General features: G+C 37.2%; 1 protein-coding gene across 1 annotated transcript in view; it reads left to right on the plus strand.

Moving 5' to 3' along the window:
- The window catches only part of Stim2 (stromal interaction molecule 2), a 128,109-nt gene extending 122,028 nt beyond the window's left edge, over nt 1-6,081 (plus strand). Inside the window, 1 exon segment of the mRNA XM_027386938.2 lies at nt 2,272-6,081. Within this exon segment, the coding sequence (XP_027242739.1) occupies nt 2,272-2,749 (478 nt within the window). The 3' untranslated portion in view covers nt 2,750-6,081.
- The last annotated feature ends 12,154 nt before the right edge of the window (nt 6,082-18,235 follow it).

Below are 18,235 nucleotides of genomic sequence, written 5' to 3' on the forward strand. Positions count from 1 at the left end.
GAGCCATGGGACTTGTACACATACATATAGCATAAATAAATGTACATACACATACACAAACATAAATACACACACATACCATGAGTAAATATAATAAAAAGAACACATTTAAGGAAACCTTCACATATATAGTATGAGTAAAACAAAAATATGTGAGTAAATAAGTTCAGCAATCTAATGTATATCTAAAATATAATATTAATTTGAAATAGTCAGAAGTGTAAATAATATGAAAAATGATAGTCATAAACCATTCACTGTAAGAGGTTGTTTATATACATGAGTTTAGTTCTTGCTGTGTCTTGTATACTTGATACCTTGAGCTCCGAAGGCAAGTAAGACGATCCTGGGCTAGCTCCAGCTGGGAGATTATTATCCTGTGAGTTTTTACTTTGCTGTTCTGTCTTTAGCCCCTGCCCATTTTTTTTCTGGCTTCCTTTGTCCAATTTTGCCTTGACTTTGCCTTTCATTAAGGAATTCCTTAATGGAGTTGTGCTAACTGCATGCAGAAACCAATTAGAAATGGTTCCTGTTCTTTAGGACTTCATTCATTCTTCATTCATTACACATTTATTAATCTCACTGTGGGGTTGCCATGCAGGGAATACAATGGTTAATACGACCTCCTTGTTTTAATGGGGTTTTTCTTTTGAAGTTAGTAGAAAATACCATTTTTGCTATTAGGCCATGCTAAAATGATAAACAAAGATAAATAAAAGCAAAGGAAATGCCATTTTATATAGGGTGGTTACGGAAGGCCTCTCTGGGTGGATAGTAGTTACATAAAATCCAGTTAGAGAGCAGAAGGAGGATTCTATTTCAGCCGAGGAAACAGTGGGTGCAGAGCCCTGACGATGTCTGGGGATTGGTGTGCTGAAGGAACAGGTAGGATGCTCTGGAGTAGATGGGGAGGGAGTGTGATTGGAGAGATAGCCAGGGGCCAGATAGATGTGTAGGGCCTTTGGAATCTATCTGTGGGAGCACAGTGGAAAGTCATGAGCAAGTGAGTGACATTTGGTGACTGAGCTTTTGGGATCATTTCAGTGGCTATATAGAGAAGTTGCTGAAACTGAAACACTGGGATAGAAGCAGAGAGGCTAATGAGGAAGTTGTGGAGTCACTTCAGGCAAGTTTGTTGTGGTTCTGCAAGAGAGAAGGTAGTGGTGGTAAAAAGGACCATGGCTTTGATGTTTTAGAGGAGGCTGGTAGTCATGATGGTGACTGTTAGGAACTTTAGTGTTCTGTTTCATTTATCTCGTTTTCTATTATAGTCAAAGTGGGGGAACTTTGTCTTATTTTATAAGAACTTACTGAATGTTCATTTTTGAAAATAGCATTTTATGTTTGCTTTTTATCTCCCATCCTTTCCACTGTACCTTACCAGATTGTCTCTGCCAAACTTGATAGAGCTTTCATTTTAGTGCAGTGTTCATATTTTACTTCCTCATAAAGTTATATTTCATCAAGGTCATAACTAAACAATAAAAATAGTGATTAAATTCAATCTTTCAAACATATAGACAATTCTGTGATTCAGAAAGAAGAAGAGTATTGAAGGAAAGCAAAAGTTATAAGGGTTTCAGAAAACTAAAAATTCAAGCACTTTCATTTCCCTAGTAGTTAAAAAAGGTATAACTTTTAAATTGTATGTTTTGATTGTTTTAATTTATCTTAAAAGCTAAACAAGTTTGGGGCCAGGGAAATGCTCAGACAATGCAATGCCTACTAAATGAGAACGAGAAGCTGAGTTTGGATTCCTGGAACTTGTATAAAAGCCAGGTACCACGACACTTGTCTTAACTCCCACAATGGTAGGGATGGGGACAAGCAAATCTCAGCATATTAGCCAGTCAGCCTGTCTGAATTGCTGAGTTCCAGATTTGGTGAGAGACCCTGTCTCAAAAAAAAAAAAAAAAAAAACCAAAAAACAAAAAAACCAAAAAACCATGGATAGCAATCAAGGAAGATACTCAGTATTGATCTGTAGCCTTCACATACATGCACATATGCAGATATCCACAGAAATACGTATGTGTATGTCTCTTTTATACACGTGCACACACATGTACATAAGCATGTACATGGAGATAATAGGCTCCAGTACCAGAAACTTTTCAAATTTTATCTGTGCATATAATTATAGCATATCTCCTTTTATAATTGCATAATGAATGAAAGTTGATTTGACTAGAATGCTTGTTGGTACTCTTAAGAGTATAGATCTTAAGAGCATATAGATCTGAAAGTTTTACCTTCGTCTATCTCATTCAGGGAAATACCAGACACAGCTTCAGAGTGTGACTCCTTAAACTCTTCCATTGGAAGGAAACAGTCTCCTCCTTCAAGCCTTGAGATATACCAAACATTGTCTTCTCGAAAGATATCAAGAGATGAGCTTTCCCTGGAGGATTCTTCCAGGGGGGATTCGCCAGTGACCGCAGATGTCTCCCGGGGCTCACCTGAGTGTGTGGGTCTGACAGAAACCAAGAGTATGATCTTCAGTCCTGCCAGCAAAGTGTACAATGGCATCTTGGAGAAATCCTGTAGCATGAACCAACTTTCTAGTGGCATCCCGGTACCTAAACCTCGACACACATCATGTTCCTCAGCTGGCAGTGACAGCAAGCCAGTTCAGGAAGCTTCAAATGTGTCCAGAATAAGCAGCATCCCACATGACCTTTGTCATAATGGCGAGAAAAGCAAAAAGCCATCAAAAATCAAAAGCCTTTTCAAGAAGAAGTCTAAGTGACTCAATGGCATCTGTGAACTTTATCTCCCACCCTCCACTCCGTTTTTAATTTTAATTTTAGGAATGTAACTCCATTGGGGCTTTCCAGAGTTGATGCCATAGAGGAAATGTCCTTAAAGGCAACTGTCTACTGTCTGCTGATTTAACAGACTACGCCATCAATTTTATCAAGTCTAACATTACTGAAAAGTCATCAAGAAGAGACAGTTTACAGTTATTTCCACCTATTTATTTCTGCATTGATGTTAGTGATGTATACACAGCATTCTGTTGAAAGCCGCTATGGACTTACAAGCTTTAATGGACTGTAAGCCAGCATGGGCTTGCAAAAATTTCTTGTTTACCAGAATATCTTCTTATCTTTCCACAGAGCTGTTTCCATCATGGACTAAATAACTTAAACAAAGTAAAACTAATTGCACTACTGTTTTCCAGACTGGAAAAAAATCTCTGCAAGTAAAACTGTATAGAGTTTATAAAATGACTGTGGATAGGGGACTGTTTTCACTTTTAGATCAAAATGGGTTTTTAAGTAGAAACTAGGGTTTCTAATTGACTTGCTTTCTGGAAATGAAAACCCACACTTTTATTATGGGGCGCTTCTTCAGATGCATTTATTATTATAAAGTTTCAAGTCCTGCTGTAAAGATCATGTTGTTTTGTTTTCCCCAGGGCTTTCACTGTGATTTACTGCACTGCAGGCTGTATGATAAAATACAAATAATGTAAAGAGAGAAGGCTCTTGATTCCTTATACAAGTGGAAGAGTTAAAACTTGATCAAAGGACTTAAAACATTCACATGCTTAAACTGAAGTGGGGGTGGGAAGTCAGGCACTTGTTTACAGACTTTGGGTAAATGCAAAGGATTTATGGTTTGAAAAAATTTGTACTGTGGAAAAGATAATAAATTGGAGACATTATTGTGTGGAGTTGTGCTGATTTTTGTTGATAACACTCCACTGAAAACACTGTTTTCTGAAGAGCTATGTAAGCTGTCCTATTGCTTAATTGCAGTATAAGAAATAGTGATGTTTTGGAACTAACTTGTCAACAAATTTCTTTGTTTTATATTGTTTGTCATATTTTTATGTAGTTTGAAATGTTTAAATGTTCTAATATCAAGATTAACAAATATAAATTTATGGTGCATTTAGATTGTGTTGTATCAGTTTGTAAAATTTGAAATTGTTTAGATGCTAGGCTAGTCTGAGAGCAGTGTCACACAGAACAACAGTTTACTCTTACTCAGCTCTTAGAACTTCAGTCAGAATTATCTGGAAATACAATGAGGATGGGTGAAATCGGATATATGTTAACTAGAATGTTTTTGGCACTGGATAATATAAATAATATCTAACTCAGTGCTGTGTGTGTGGGGACACTGATAGATAAGTGATTGGCTTATAAGGAATGCTTTATTAAGAAGCTGACTTTCATAATCTTCCATGACTTGTGATTATATCCATTGGTCCTGTTGTTCAAGTTGTCAAGGTCTTAAATGGTTTCCACAGAGGCAGATGATTATATGGTTACAGATCAACTCCTAGGAATAGAAGTTGGTTGTCTGAAATGAAGATGCCTTGTTCAGATAAGGTAAGATCTTATGAAAGAGGAGTTTAGAAACAGCTCTGGAGCTCTACAGAAAGGGAAACATTTGTGCATAAAGAATTAGAACATTTTGGAAACTCTCAGAGTGAATGGGGATGCTTCCTTTCTCATGGCTGGGCAAGAGGAGTTCTCTTTGATTATTGCAGCAGAGACAAGAGCTTTTTGGTTTGGTGAATAGAAAAGGTCGAAGCTACTGGAGCATGGAGAATGCTGGTTGAAGGCTTGACCTGCAAGATTGCTGATAGCTAGGGTTGGTAGGACATTTTAGGTCAGAACTAGGTAGAGACTAGGGGAGGTTGGCCTGAGAGTATGTGGGTGGTTTTAGGTGGAGTACATTGTGCATGTCAGATTACATGTTTATAAATATAGTATTTGGAAATTCAACAGAAAAAGAATTGAGTTTTGGAAACCCCAGCATTTCTGTATTATATTGCATCATGCATAAAATGTTGGGCAGTTCAATTCTGTACATTTTACATGCATTTGTCGCCTTACTCTAGCCTTTCAAAATTACTGGGTTTTCCTGGTTCTTCCTTATTGAAAACAGAAAAAGATTCCTGAAAGTATGAAAATGAAAACAACAGCAAGCAGGTCCAATTCTGCTATCTGAACTGCTTTTACTATTTGAGGTGCCTTCTGCTAAATATTTTTTGAAGTAGTTATATACTTTACATAAAAAATCATCTGTGAGTTGGAGGCCAGCCTGGTCTACAGAGCGAGTTCCAGACCAGGCTCTAAAGCAATACAGAGAAACCCTGTCTCGAAAAAACAAACAAACAAAATCATCTTTTACTTTTAGCTCGAGCATTTCTCCAACATTAAAAATTATTTACGAAGAACATTTTAGTGACTATCTAATATTATGGCATTATATGGTTTTACTATAATCTTTTAAAACATTCTGTCATTTAACATTACAATATATAATATTTAAAACACTAATCTCTCATTTAACATTACAATATATAATTAAAACACTAATCTCTCATTTAACATTACAATATATACTATGTAATCATTTAAAACAATCTGTTATTAAACTTTAGACTGCTGCCAAATTTATTAGATGTGGAGTAATAGCATTTAACATTTGTTGAGTACTCTATACCAGGTTCTGTTTTAAACTGTGGTACATATTGATTTAATCTTTATACCAACCTGTAAAATAACATCATCATCATCATCATCATCATCATCATCATTATATCACTGGTTTCTGGATGGCTAGACAGCTCAGAACTTTAGTAGGTGGTTTAGGACATGTGGTAAGTGGTAGAGTGCTGTTCTTAATGTCTAAATAATGTGGTATAGATTCTCATCAATACAGATTTCTTGCAGTGTATTTTAAGGAAGTGTATAACAAAATATGAAATAATGTTAATTCACATCTACATACATATGCATATGTTTGTTTGTCTGACATGTACTTTGGGGGTAGCTATTGAGGTTTCTTTGTCCTAGAGCCATTTTCCCATGCTCTCCCTGAGATACTGAGTGTGAGTAGCCTTTTATTTCATTGATTTCTGAATTGCTATTTTGTTAAAGCTTCATTAACTTTATATGAAAAGAATGTGTAGAGAGATTAGACAGTTTTTTTTACTGTTTTCTTAGCCTATTGTTTTTCATGTTAGTGAATTGCTTGTTCGTGTTTTGTTTTTGTTTTCTCATTAACTTCTTCAACATCTAGTGCTTTCTAAATCTTTTTCAATGAGTCCTTCAAACATAGCCATTGTGTTTTGTTTAACAATAAAGCTTGTTTTTTTAACATAGATACATTATTTATTCTTATTTTAAAAGTGAAAGAAAAACTAGGTTTAAATTTTAGTCTTGCTGATCTGCTGTTTAGAATCTTAACTTTGTTTCTATTGTGAGGTGGATTTCCCCCTCAGTGTTACAGGTAAGGAATGTGGGGGCAATGGTGACAGCTTCTTTTCTTCTCTTCTTGCACTTCCTTAATGCATGTTTGGGCATGTGGATACTCCTGTAGGAGGCAGACATTATTAATTAATGTCAGGTATCTTTATCCATTATTCTCTACCTTATTTCTTAAGACAGGCTCTCTCACTAAACCTGAAGTTTATAGATTGAGCTAGTCTGACTGGTTAGTGAGCCCCAAGGATCTGCTGTCTCTGGCTCCCCAGCATTGGGATTAGAGGCTTGCACTGCAGCTCCTGACTTTTTACATGGATGCTGGGAGTCTGAACTCAAACTCATGCTTGCACAGCAAACATTTTACCCAATAAACATCTTCTTAGCCCCTAGTGCCATCTTAATTCCTTCAACTAACATTTGATAGTTTACCTTGTACCACACATTGCAAGAAGTGCCAAACATGTGACACTGATATTACAGGTGCTGTAAAGGAACGGAATATGTAATAGGAGAAGGAGATGAGAGGAAAATCCTCATGTGCTAAAACTACATAGTGACTGTTGAGCTAGAAACTCAAGGAGAGAGTGACTGTGTATTTCATAACTTTAATAAATTAAAGATAATTCAGTAGTGTTCCTTTGTAAAAGACATGGAGAGACTGGCTATGGTGCTACCATAGGACCAAGGGCAAGTTGATTTTTAGCTCTCTCGCTAGTGTGGCTTCTGCAAATGAGCCTACAGTTACTGAATTTCAGCAGGACATTTAACAGCAATGAGGATAAGTTGTCCAAAACACAGCATAGTACTGATTAAAAGCTGTTTCCAGCCATCATGGGCAAGTCTGCTGAAAGACAACATCCTTCAGATATCTGAGTAGGTTCAAGCTGATTGTGAATGAATTAGGGACCAGTGCACTTCAGACCAAGTGTCAGGATTTCACCTTTGTCCTAAGATTGGCCTTTTCTGGAGTTCTCTACAAGTCTTACAAGTTCGCAGGAGCCTCTAGAAGACAATATCCACTGTAGACTCAGATGCAACATTGCAGAGCAGCCTCATTGTAGATACTGATTTCTTGTGTGCCCAAATTGAGGCCAATTCCAAGCATCCTCTTGCTGCTGGATTTGGAAGCACCCTAGTGCATCAGTTTTTTTTTTTTTCTTCTTTTTTCTGTCCTCTTAGCACTGCTTTCATAGTGTCCCATAAATTTGGATATGTGTGTATTATTTTATATTGAATTCTTTTAAGTCTTTCTTTTTTCTTTTTTTAATTTAAATTAGAAACAAACTTGTTTTACATGTCAATCCCAGTTCCCTCTCCCTCCCCTCCTCCCCTGTGCCCCACCAACCTCTATCCCATCCCCTTTCTGCTCCCCAGGGAGGGTGAGGCCTTCCATGGGGGATCTAAAATGTTTGTCATATCTTTTGGGATAGGGCCTAGGCCCTCCTGCGTGTGTCTAGGCTGAGAGAGTATCTCTCTATCTAAAATGGGCTCCCAAAGTCCATTCCTATACTAGGGATAAATACTTATCTACTACCAGAAACCCCATATATTGCCAGGGCCTCCTCACTGACACCCACGTTCAGAGGGTCTGGATCAGTCCTATGCTGGTTTCCCAGCTATCAGTCTGGGGTCTATGAGCTTCCCCTTGTTCAGGTCAGCTGTTTCTGTGGGTTTCACCAGCCTCGTCTTAACCCCTTTGCTCATCACTCCTCCCTCTCTGCAACTGGATACCAGTTCAGCTCAGTGTTTAGCTGTGGGTGTCTGCTTCTGTTTCCATCACTACTGGATGAAGGTTCTAGGATGGCATATAAGGTAGTCATCAGTCTCATTATTGGGTAGGGCATTTAAGGTAGCCTCTCCACTATTGCTTAGATTGTTAGTGTCAGCCTTGTAGATCTCTGGACATTTCCCTAGTGCCAGATTTCTTTAAACCTCTAATGGCTCCCTCTATGATGGTATCTCTTATCTTGCTCTCCTCTATTCTTCCCCCGACTCAACCTTTCCGCTCCCTCATGTCCTCCTCTCCCCTCCTCTTCTCCCCTTCTCTTTCTCCTAGCTCCCTCTCCCCTCCCCCATGCTCCCAATTTGCTCAGGAGATCTTGTCCCTTTCCCCTTCTCTGGGTTTCAGGGTCCTCCTTGTTTCCTAGTTTCTCTGGAGGTGAGGATTGTAGGCTGGTAATCCTTTGCTCTATGTATAAAATCCATATATGAGTGAGTATATAAAGGCCATCTGCATCAGCCCCCAGAAATAAGGAGGCATGTCACTAAGCTAAGGTAAGGCAGGCAGTTTGCCTCTGCCTATAGAAGCTCTGCAGGTAGGTGAAAGCCAGTGAGCTGCAATCAATGCTGGAACTGTTTGATCTCCAATCCTGCAAGTGGCAGCAGGGCTTCTGCTCTTTCTAGGCACTTTCTTCCCTATAAGAGTCAACTCTAGAAGCTGCTACCTGTGTCAAAAACAGTTGATCTTTAATAGAAGTACCTCCAAACTGTCCATGTAGACCTTTTTTCTATGTGTGAGAATGAAGGCTCAAGCATACCAACTTCTGGCCCTGAGGTACCTGCATGTAGGCTGAAAGATTTTTTTTTTTTGTTTAACACTTTCCCATGAAAAAGCTATTGACGTTGAAGATGTATCTCAGTAACCAGAAAGTAGGAGGCATTAAAGAGACTGGAGGGGGAAAGTGAAGCCTTGGTGCAGTGGTGAATTGCTGTGCCAGAGGTTGCCTGTGACCTTTAAAGGTTAGAAAATGAACCTGGATGATGCACTGAGCATTGACCATGGCAAAAGGTGAGAAGGGGAGAGGAAGGGAAAGGTACATGTCACAGCTTGTCCACTTAAACCTGATGTCTCAGTACAATGATGTTTACTTGTTGACCCGATAGACTGAATTACATAAGTTCAGGAACCTGCCTTTTTTTTGCTCTACACTACAAATGATTGACACTTCAGCAGTCAGTGCAGAAAGCAGTGACAAACACTACTGCTGTCTTCAAGTTCCAGATAGTTAAGGGTCTTCATGAATTTAATCATTAGAAAAGAGTTCAAGAATAACCAATATTTATTAACATCGAGACTTGTGCCATGGAATCACCTGTGTATGTTCATGGAGAAACACTGTTAGAGCCAGGCTAATGAGCAATGACTAAGCCTAGTATGAAGAAAAGATAATTTTCTTTTAGGCTGTTTTATGTTTTTATATACCTATGAAAGTTACTTAGTATATTCAGTCTTAGTGTCAATGTCTTCTCCTAAATGTAGCATTTGATGGCTGTACTACATATTTGGTAATTAATGTCACAGTATTACTAGAACTGATTAATTATGTAGTAAGAATACAGTATGCTGGCTGCTGAGCAAACAACATAGTTCTTACCTCTCTTGTTGGGCAGAAATGCCCCAGACAAACTGTGAATGCACAGAGTCACAAACTACTTAAAGTACCTAGATAGGTGTGTGTGTGTGTGTGTGTGTGTGTGTGTGTGTGTGTGTGTAATGTTTTTATAACTCCCATACATGTAGATGTTGGCATCTTAAACAAAGTGGTGGTAGAACTAATTTCTCAAAGATACTGAGAGTAACTTGAATATGCACTATATATGAAGAAACATTGTTGATACTGGGAATGTTTTTAAAAAATGACAAAAAGACTACCTTCTCCCCAGGGATGGCTTACACTGGGCAAGACAATAACTGAAATATGTGATATTTTAGATGACCTAAATACATGCTAAGTTAGTGGTGTTTGAGGTGATGGTTTACAGTTTTAAAGTGAGATGTCAGAAAAGACCTTCATTGAGTCAGAATGCAGACATGAAGAGAGTGAGGCAGAGTCTTGCAAATACCAGGAAAAGAACATTTTTCTGTGTACATACCACATACTAAACAATTAGGTCACTGGAGCATGCTTTGAAAGAGCTTTCTGGCTAGAACAATTAAGAAAAACAGGTAAAAGTTCTGTGTTTTCCTTCATATTCTTAATTTATGTTAGTTTTGTAGACTATCATTTTTTTTTTAAATTTAAACTAGAAACAAGCTTCTTTTATATGTCAATCCCAGTTCCCTCTTCCTCGCCTCCTCCCCTGATCCCACTGACCTCCCTATCCCAACCTCTTTCTGCTTCCCAGGGAGGATGAGCCTTCCTTGGGGGATCTTCAAAGTCTGTCATATCACTTGGAGCAGGGCCTAGACGCTCCCTAGTGTGTCTAGGCTGTGAGAATATTCCTCCATGAGGAGAGGGCTCCCAAAGCTCATTTGTGTACTAGGGGTAAATACTGATCCACTACCAGTGGCCCCGTAGATTGTTCAGACCTCCAAACTGACTTCCTCCTTCAGGGGGTCTGGAACAGGTCTATGCTGGTTTACCAGCTATCAGTCTGGGGGTCCATGAGCAACACCTTTTTCAGGTAAGTCAGCTGTTTCTGTGGGTTTCTCCAGCCTGGCCTTGACCCCTTTGCTCATCACTCTTTCCTCTCTGCAAGTGGATTCCAGAGTTCAGTTCAGTGATTAGCTGTGTCTGCGTCTGCTTCCATCAGCTACTGGATGAAGGCACTAGGATGGCATATAAGGTTTGTGGACTATCATTTTTTACCTCATGTGTTCATGTAGACATTGGTACAGTTTTACTTTTTGCAAAAAATAGCTTGTAGTAGCTTTTGCGGCCCACCTCCCTTTGATTTGGAATACCCAAGGTACTTCAAGGCAACACCTTAATGAATTCACCATGTTCTTTTCTACTCTGCTTCCACCCAAATCCTGTGTCCTCATTCCCTAGGTGTCTGTGTTGTAATCAGGAAAGTGAACTATGGGCTCAGATAACCCTGAGCATGCTCTAACATTTCCTGCCTGTGATATGGGGCAAATAACATCCTTTCAGGACTGTTTCTCCATCTATGAAGTAGAGATGTAATAGTACTTCATTGTTAAGTGTGTGAGATGACCTGATGGGTGTCATAGTGCTGGGTCCCCAGCATGTAACGCTAAGGTACTCATCTTTCTTGGTATTTAGCTCTGGGTCATGTAGACTATCTAGGGGGAAGTCAAGCTCTGCTCCTTTGAAGATCTTACTTCCTGTCAGCCTGTGAGATCCCAGGGTTTTGTTGATGTTCCTAGCAAAGTCATGATTCCAAGCCTGTCCCTGGATCCCATCCCAAAGCCTTCAGAATCTGAAATTAAACTTTATGCTGTTTAGTAGGAGCTTGTCATCATCCACAGGCTCTGTGTACTTGTGGACTCATTTTAGTCCTTTCTCTGTTCCTGTTTGGCCACTACTACCTGTTCCTCTTGATCATATCCTTAGCTCCCACTTAGATGTGTCCTTTGGTATCACTCGCATTGCCTGTGCTCATCAGTTATATATTTCTCTCCCATGCTGTCTTTCCTGAATTACACAGTGCATCATTACAATCATGTGACCTCCTCTGCATGTTCTTGATTTCCCATAGTAGATTTGTTCTGTCAATCCTCTCATCCTGCTCTTGATATGAGCTCCCATTCCTATTTCTATCTGTGATTACCACACCACCAAATCTCCACAACGAGAAACAGATGACTTCTTATAAACATGTTCAAAATCATGATTGCTCTTCTCCCCAGTCTTTATTAGTTTCCATTGCTTATCTTGGTTTGTAAGTAGATTTAATTATGACTTTCATACATGTTTACTGTTGCACTTGGCCTATATTCACTCCATTTACTGTCTTGTCCCTTCTACCTTTAAATCACTTCCTCCCTTCTTATAGTCTGTCTCCTACACACACACACACACACACACACACACACACACACACACACACACACACTGGTGGAGGAGATTGAGATTCTGCCAAAGAGAAAATGTATTTGTCTTAGTTTGGCTTATTTCACTTGGCATTATATCCAGTTCCATATACTTCTACCCCAAATTATGTAATTTCGTTCTTCATTGTAGCTAAATAACACCCCATTGTATCTGTACAACCACATTGTGTTTTTCTAGTCATGTTGATGGACATCTGGGATGTTTCTATATCTTGGCTCTTGTGAATGGCATTGCAGTGAACATACACAGTTATCTCTGTGGTATGTTGACTCAGATTCCTTCAGATATATACCTAGGAAGGTTTAGCTGGACCATATGTAGTTACATATTTTTTTAAGTTTTGTTTTTAGGAACCTTTATGACAGTTCCCAAACTGGCTGCCTTAGTTTTGTTCATTCCTAGCATAGGGTACAGGATCTTGCATCCTCATCTAAGTTCATTGGCTCTTGTGTTCTTGGTAGTCAGCCGGACTAGGGTGTGACAGGGTCTCAATGTAGTTTTATTTCACATTTCTCTGACAGCTAAGATTGTTGAATGTTTAATTCACTTGTCCATTTGTTCCTGAATAGATTGATTTGGGGGATGTTTGCTTTTTCAAGTTTGTGTTCTTGATATTAATCTATTGTCAGATGTAGCCAAATATTTTCTCCCATTTGGTGTCTTTTCCTCTCCTGATTGTTTCTTTTGATATTCGGAAGCTTTGGAATTTCATGCAATTATTTTTGTGAGTTTCTTGCTTTTATATTCTCTATGCCTGTATCTTGAACTGTTTTACTTATATTTCCACTAGCAAAAAGTTGACAAAAAGTTTTCCTTACATTAAGGTCTTTGGTACATTTCGAATTGATATTCATACAAGGGGAAACATAAGGGTCTACTTTCACTCTTCCACATGTGGACTTAAATTCAGCCAACATAATTTTCTTTCTTTTTTTTTTTTTGGTAAAGGCTTTCTTTGATGTATTTATCACCTTCGTCAAAATTCACACATCTGTAGTTCAATATTTATTTCTGAGTCAGGTATTGTGATGTCCCTAGCATTGGTCTTTCTGCTTAGAATAGCTTTGACTCTTTCAGGTCTTTTAGGCTTTCATACAGCATTTGAGATTGTTTTCCTTAGTTCTGTGAAGAAGTAAAGAATGTCATTGGATTTTGATAGGGTTGAATTTGTAGCTTGCTTTTGGTAATACAGCCCTTTTTACAATATTAATTCTGCCAATCCATAAATGGAGTTATTTCCACCTTCTAGTTTTGTAGCATATTTTTAAATTTATTTTTTTATTTTATTTTTGTATGTGTACATTGAAGTTTTTACTATAGGGGTCTTTCCACATTCTTAGGTTTATTCCCAGGTATTTTATTTTTAAAGCTATTGTGAATGAGATTTTCTTTCCCAATTTCATTCTTACCAAGTTCATTATTGACATACAGAAAAATTACTGACTTTTCCATGTTGATTTTTTAATCCTGTTTCTTTGCTGAGATTTTTAAAAATCAAATATAAGTTGTATTTTATATAATCTTAGTGTTTTTGAAGAATAGGCTCCTATTATCTGTAGATAGGGCTAATTTCACTCCTTGCTTGCCTATTTGTGGCACTATTTCCTCCTTTTGCCTTAATGCTGCTACGAAGACTTTAAGCATTATACTAAATGAGGATGGGGAAGGTGGAAATCAGTATGTCATTGTTGATTTTAGAGCAAATGCTTTCAATTTTTCCTCATCTAGTATGTTGACTACAGATTTGTTATGCAGTTTTTATTATGTTGAGATACATTCTTTGAATTCCTAGTTTCTTCAGATCTTTTATCATGAAGGAATGCTAAAATTTATCAAAGGCCTTTCTGTAGCTCTACTGAGATGATCTTATGATTTCAGTTTCTTAATAATCTATTTATGTGTGTATTACATGTATTAATTTGTATATGTTACACCATAGTTGCTGACAAATGAAGCCAACTGAATATGGTATATGATCTTTTCAATGTGTTGCTAAGTTTTCAAGGGCTTGATTCAGAATTTTTACATTTGTGTTCTTCAGTGAGAATGGTCTTTAGTTTTCTACTTTTATTGTATCTTTATCTGGTTTTAGTTTCAGGGTAATGCTGTTCCCTCCTTTTTCTAGAGTACTGTGACGAGCATTTTCTGTTTGTTTTTCTCTACAGTCTTGTGGAATTTGTAATGAATCCATTCAGTCCTATGCTTTTATTTGCTAGGAGATTTGTTTAAGCTGTGTGTATCCTCTTGATTTAAATTTGGTAGGTCTTGTTTGTCTAAGAGTTTAACTATTCCTTCTAAATACCCACCTTTGGGAAAGTTTCAAAGTATTCTCTAGTGGTCCTCTGTTTTTATGGTATGTGTTGTAAGCTGTCCTTTCCCCTCTAACTTTATTAATTTAGGTTTCCTTTCCTTTGCTTAGTTTGACTGGGGTCTGTTTATTATATTTATCTTTTCACAGAACAACTCCTTGCTTCAGTGATTCTATTGTTTCTATTAGTATCCATTGAATTAATTTACACTCTGCTCCTTATGATTTTTTTCTGTTGATCTAGGGTTTGGTTTGTTCTTGTTTTTCTAAGACCTTCAAGTACATAATTATTTGTTTAAGATCTTTGTGATTGTTTTTCTAAACTTAAACATTCATAATTATACACTTTCCTCTTAGAGTTGCCTTTGATATGCTCTAAAGATTCTGACTGTTTTCATTTTTTATTTTAATTCGATTCTAGAAATTTTTTTCTTTCCTCTATGGTTTCTTCAGTGAACCATTGATCAATCAAAAATGTACTAGTCTATCTCCATGTATTTGCGTAGTCTTCGTAGTTTCATTTGCTCTTGATTTCCATGTCTGTTCCAACTATAATCTGATAAGATACAAAAAAGTTACTGTGAGTTTTAAATATTCTTTCATACAAAGATGCCTAAATATATGTCTTAGAGTATGATCATTTAAAAGAAAAAATTACACATCTCTAGTATAGAATACTCTATAGATGAGAAGTTCATTTACTCTGTGGATGCGTTTAACTCTGAAGTTTCTTTGATCTTTTTTGGGGGGATGGGGACTGCTTGACAGATTTATGAGAGTGAGTGATGAGAGTGGGGAATAGTTATCCACTATTAATATGTTTGGACTGTCCCTTTATGTTCAGTAATGGCTATGAAATTGGGAGAATCAATGTTGTGGTGTATATATATTTATGATTATTCTATCATCTTGATAGACTTTTTCCTTGATTAATATGGTGATCCTCTTTATTGCTTCTGACCAATTTTGGTTTGAAATATACTTAAATGTAGCAGTAGCTCCTTCTTTTCCATTTTAATTTTTATATATTCATTTTATTTTCTATATATGTCTTTGCCAGTGAAATGTATTTATTTTAGAAAACTGATGGTGCTTTCTCTAAATTCAATCAGCTTGTCTTCATTTTTTAATTGAATTTAATTTAATATTTAGACATAATTGAGAGGCCTTTTCTGATTTCTATAATTTTTCTGATTGGCTCACTTGGTGTTTCCTTTTCCCCCTTCCCTCTCTTTCTTCTTTCCTTCCCTTTTCTTTTCCTTCTTGTTCTTCCTCCTTCCCCCCTTTCTTTCCATTCTTTAATTTGTTCTTCTAACTGAAAACTCATTGTAACGATAAGTCTTTACTCCATCTGCATGAGCCCACCTGCCCCAAATAACACATAGAGATTTATATTAGTTTCAAATGACTAGGATTTCTTATCTCCTACCTCAGTGTTAATTATCAGCCATAATCATAAGACTTATCTTATGTAGGATGCAGGCAGAATTCTTCCTGTCTTCCTGGGATCACATGGCGGCTCCAGAGCAGAGAGCAGGAGGAAGAGCAAGAGAAAAGGGACGATTTCCAGTTTGTCCCTGCTTATATGAGTCTACCTGCTATGTCACTTCCTGCCTGTATCGCAGGACTTCTTTTTACTACATTTCCCACAATCCTCCTTGACTCCTAGTCCCGCCTAACTTGCTGCCTCATTGACCAAACAGTACTTTATTCAACAATCAATAAGATAAATATACACAGAAGGACCTCCATCAATTGTCAGTTACACAGTTTTAGATTCTTTGCATTAGTCACTACTCACTACAAAAAGAACCTTCTTTGACCAAAGTTGAACACAACACAAATCTATAGGCAATACTATTTGGACTATTGACTATTAGAGACATTTTTCTCTGGTTATATCTGCTTAGGGTTCTAAATCACTTTTATTTGGACAACTATTTCCTTCTCCAGTTTGGGTAATTTCCTTCCCTATGATTTCAATGAATAGATTTTTCTATGCCTTTTTAAAAAAATCAACCCCCTCATGGATTTTAGATTTCCTTTCTTGATTTTGTTCCAGAGTTTTTGGAACTTGGGTTCATGCTTTTTAAATTTTTTTTCTGAGTACATTATAGCCTCAATCCTCTAACCCTGGCACTTTTTATCTTCCTTCTGTAATTTATTGATGACAGTCCCACTATTTTATTTGGTTTAATTTCCCCAAGATTTAATTTTCCTCAATGAATTTATCATCCATATTACTATAATCCATGTTGCTGATAGTGTTACCTGTGTACAGAATTGATTTACATCTGCTTGCTTTCTCTTTTGAGTCATTGATACATATATATACACATATATATGTATATATATACACACACACATGTATATGTATATTTTTTGAGACAGGCTTTCTCTGTGTAGGCCTGGCTGTCCTGGAACTTGCTCTGTAGACCAGACTGGCCTTGAAATCAAGAGATTTGCCTGCCTCTGCTCTGAAGTGCTGGGATTAAAGGCGTGTGCCACCACCGCCCAGTTCATTGTCATTTTTATAAGTAGACTCTTGCATTGTCTGCCATTTTAACTACTTCAGTACCTTTAATTCTGTAATCGAAGATTTGGCTTCGTTTGGAGATGTTATGTTGCCCTGCTTTTTCACATTTCTTGTGTGTCTGTTAGGACTCAGGCATTTGTTGGTTTGAGTATTTCCTTCAGTTTTATTTCAGGGTCTTCTTAGTGAGCAGCCTAATTTTGAAAGCCTCAGCACCACTCAGATAATAGAAACCAAATTTCTCTAGTAGAAACATCAAAAACCAAAAAAGATTTAAAACTACTCTTAAAATCATATTAAAGTGTACTAATAATACCATCAATTACCACAGAACAGAAAATGTCAAAAATGATTTAAAGTAGTCTATCAAGCTAAAAGTTAGTATAAAAGAAAAAATAGAAAAGGAAAAGAAAATTATTGAAATAAGAAAATGGATGTGGGAAGGGGTAAAGAAAGGAGAAACAAAGTGAGGTTGTTAGTTTTAATTGTTAAGACAGAATTACCTGGGAGGGAGATTTAAATTGGAATGGACTGGGTTAAGATGGCTGTGGGCAGGTCTATTGGGGTTGTTTTGATTACATCAATTGATGTGGGAAGGCCTCTCATAAAAGTGGACAGCATTTTTCCTTGGGTTTAGGTCCTGACTATATAAAAGAGGAGAAAAGAAGCTGAGTGTAAGAATACAAATTTGTTCTCTCTGCTCTTGACTATGAGTGTGACCAGCTGCTTTAGATTCCTGCTACCCTGACATCTCTGCACTATGACCTGGGATTGTGAGCCAAACAAATCCCCTCTCTTAAAGTTGCTTCTGTTACAATGTTTCATTGCAGGAATAGGAAGGGAAACCAAGATATAAAATTAAAGAAAATATCAGAGAACAAATGGAAAAGAATGTTAAGATGAGAACAGGGTAAGAGATAAATGTCACAATAAAAATGCAAAAATAAAATTATATAAATGTGAAATGAATAAGTTAAAACTTTTTAAAAAATAGTCAAAATACTAACTAAACTAAGAGGAAGAAAAGGATCTGAAAGGGACAAATTAATCCAAATGTGATATACTAGCGTAGCCTTGGTCCAGCTTCTCTAAAGTTGGAGTCTGCCAGGTAGATGGTGTATATGGTGGAGCAGCTGAAGTTGGAACTTCTTATCCTTCCTACCATTTTTTGTTGGTGCAGAACTCAGACCAATCAATTGCCATATTTTTTGTCGTTAGTATTTTTAGAAATTCTTGTTGTAGAAAATACAACAAGAATTGTAGAAAATTCTTGTATGTATTCATGGCATAACCTAGATATTCCAATGACTACACTTACCTTTGTGGCCTGTAAGCTGAGCAAGTTATTCTGTGCTCCCAATAGTTC

Source organism: Cricetulus griseus (assembly GCF_003668045.3).
Source record: "Cricetulus griseus strain 17A/GY chromosome 1 unlocalized genomic scaffold, alternate assembly CriGri-PICRH-1.0 chr1_1, whole genome shotgun sequence".
Classification (NCBI taxonomy): domain Eukaryota; kingdom Metazoa; phylum Chordata; class Mammalia; order Rodentia; family Cricetidae; genus Cricetulus; species Cricetulus griseus.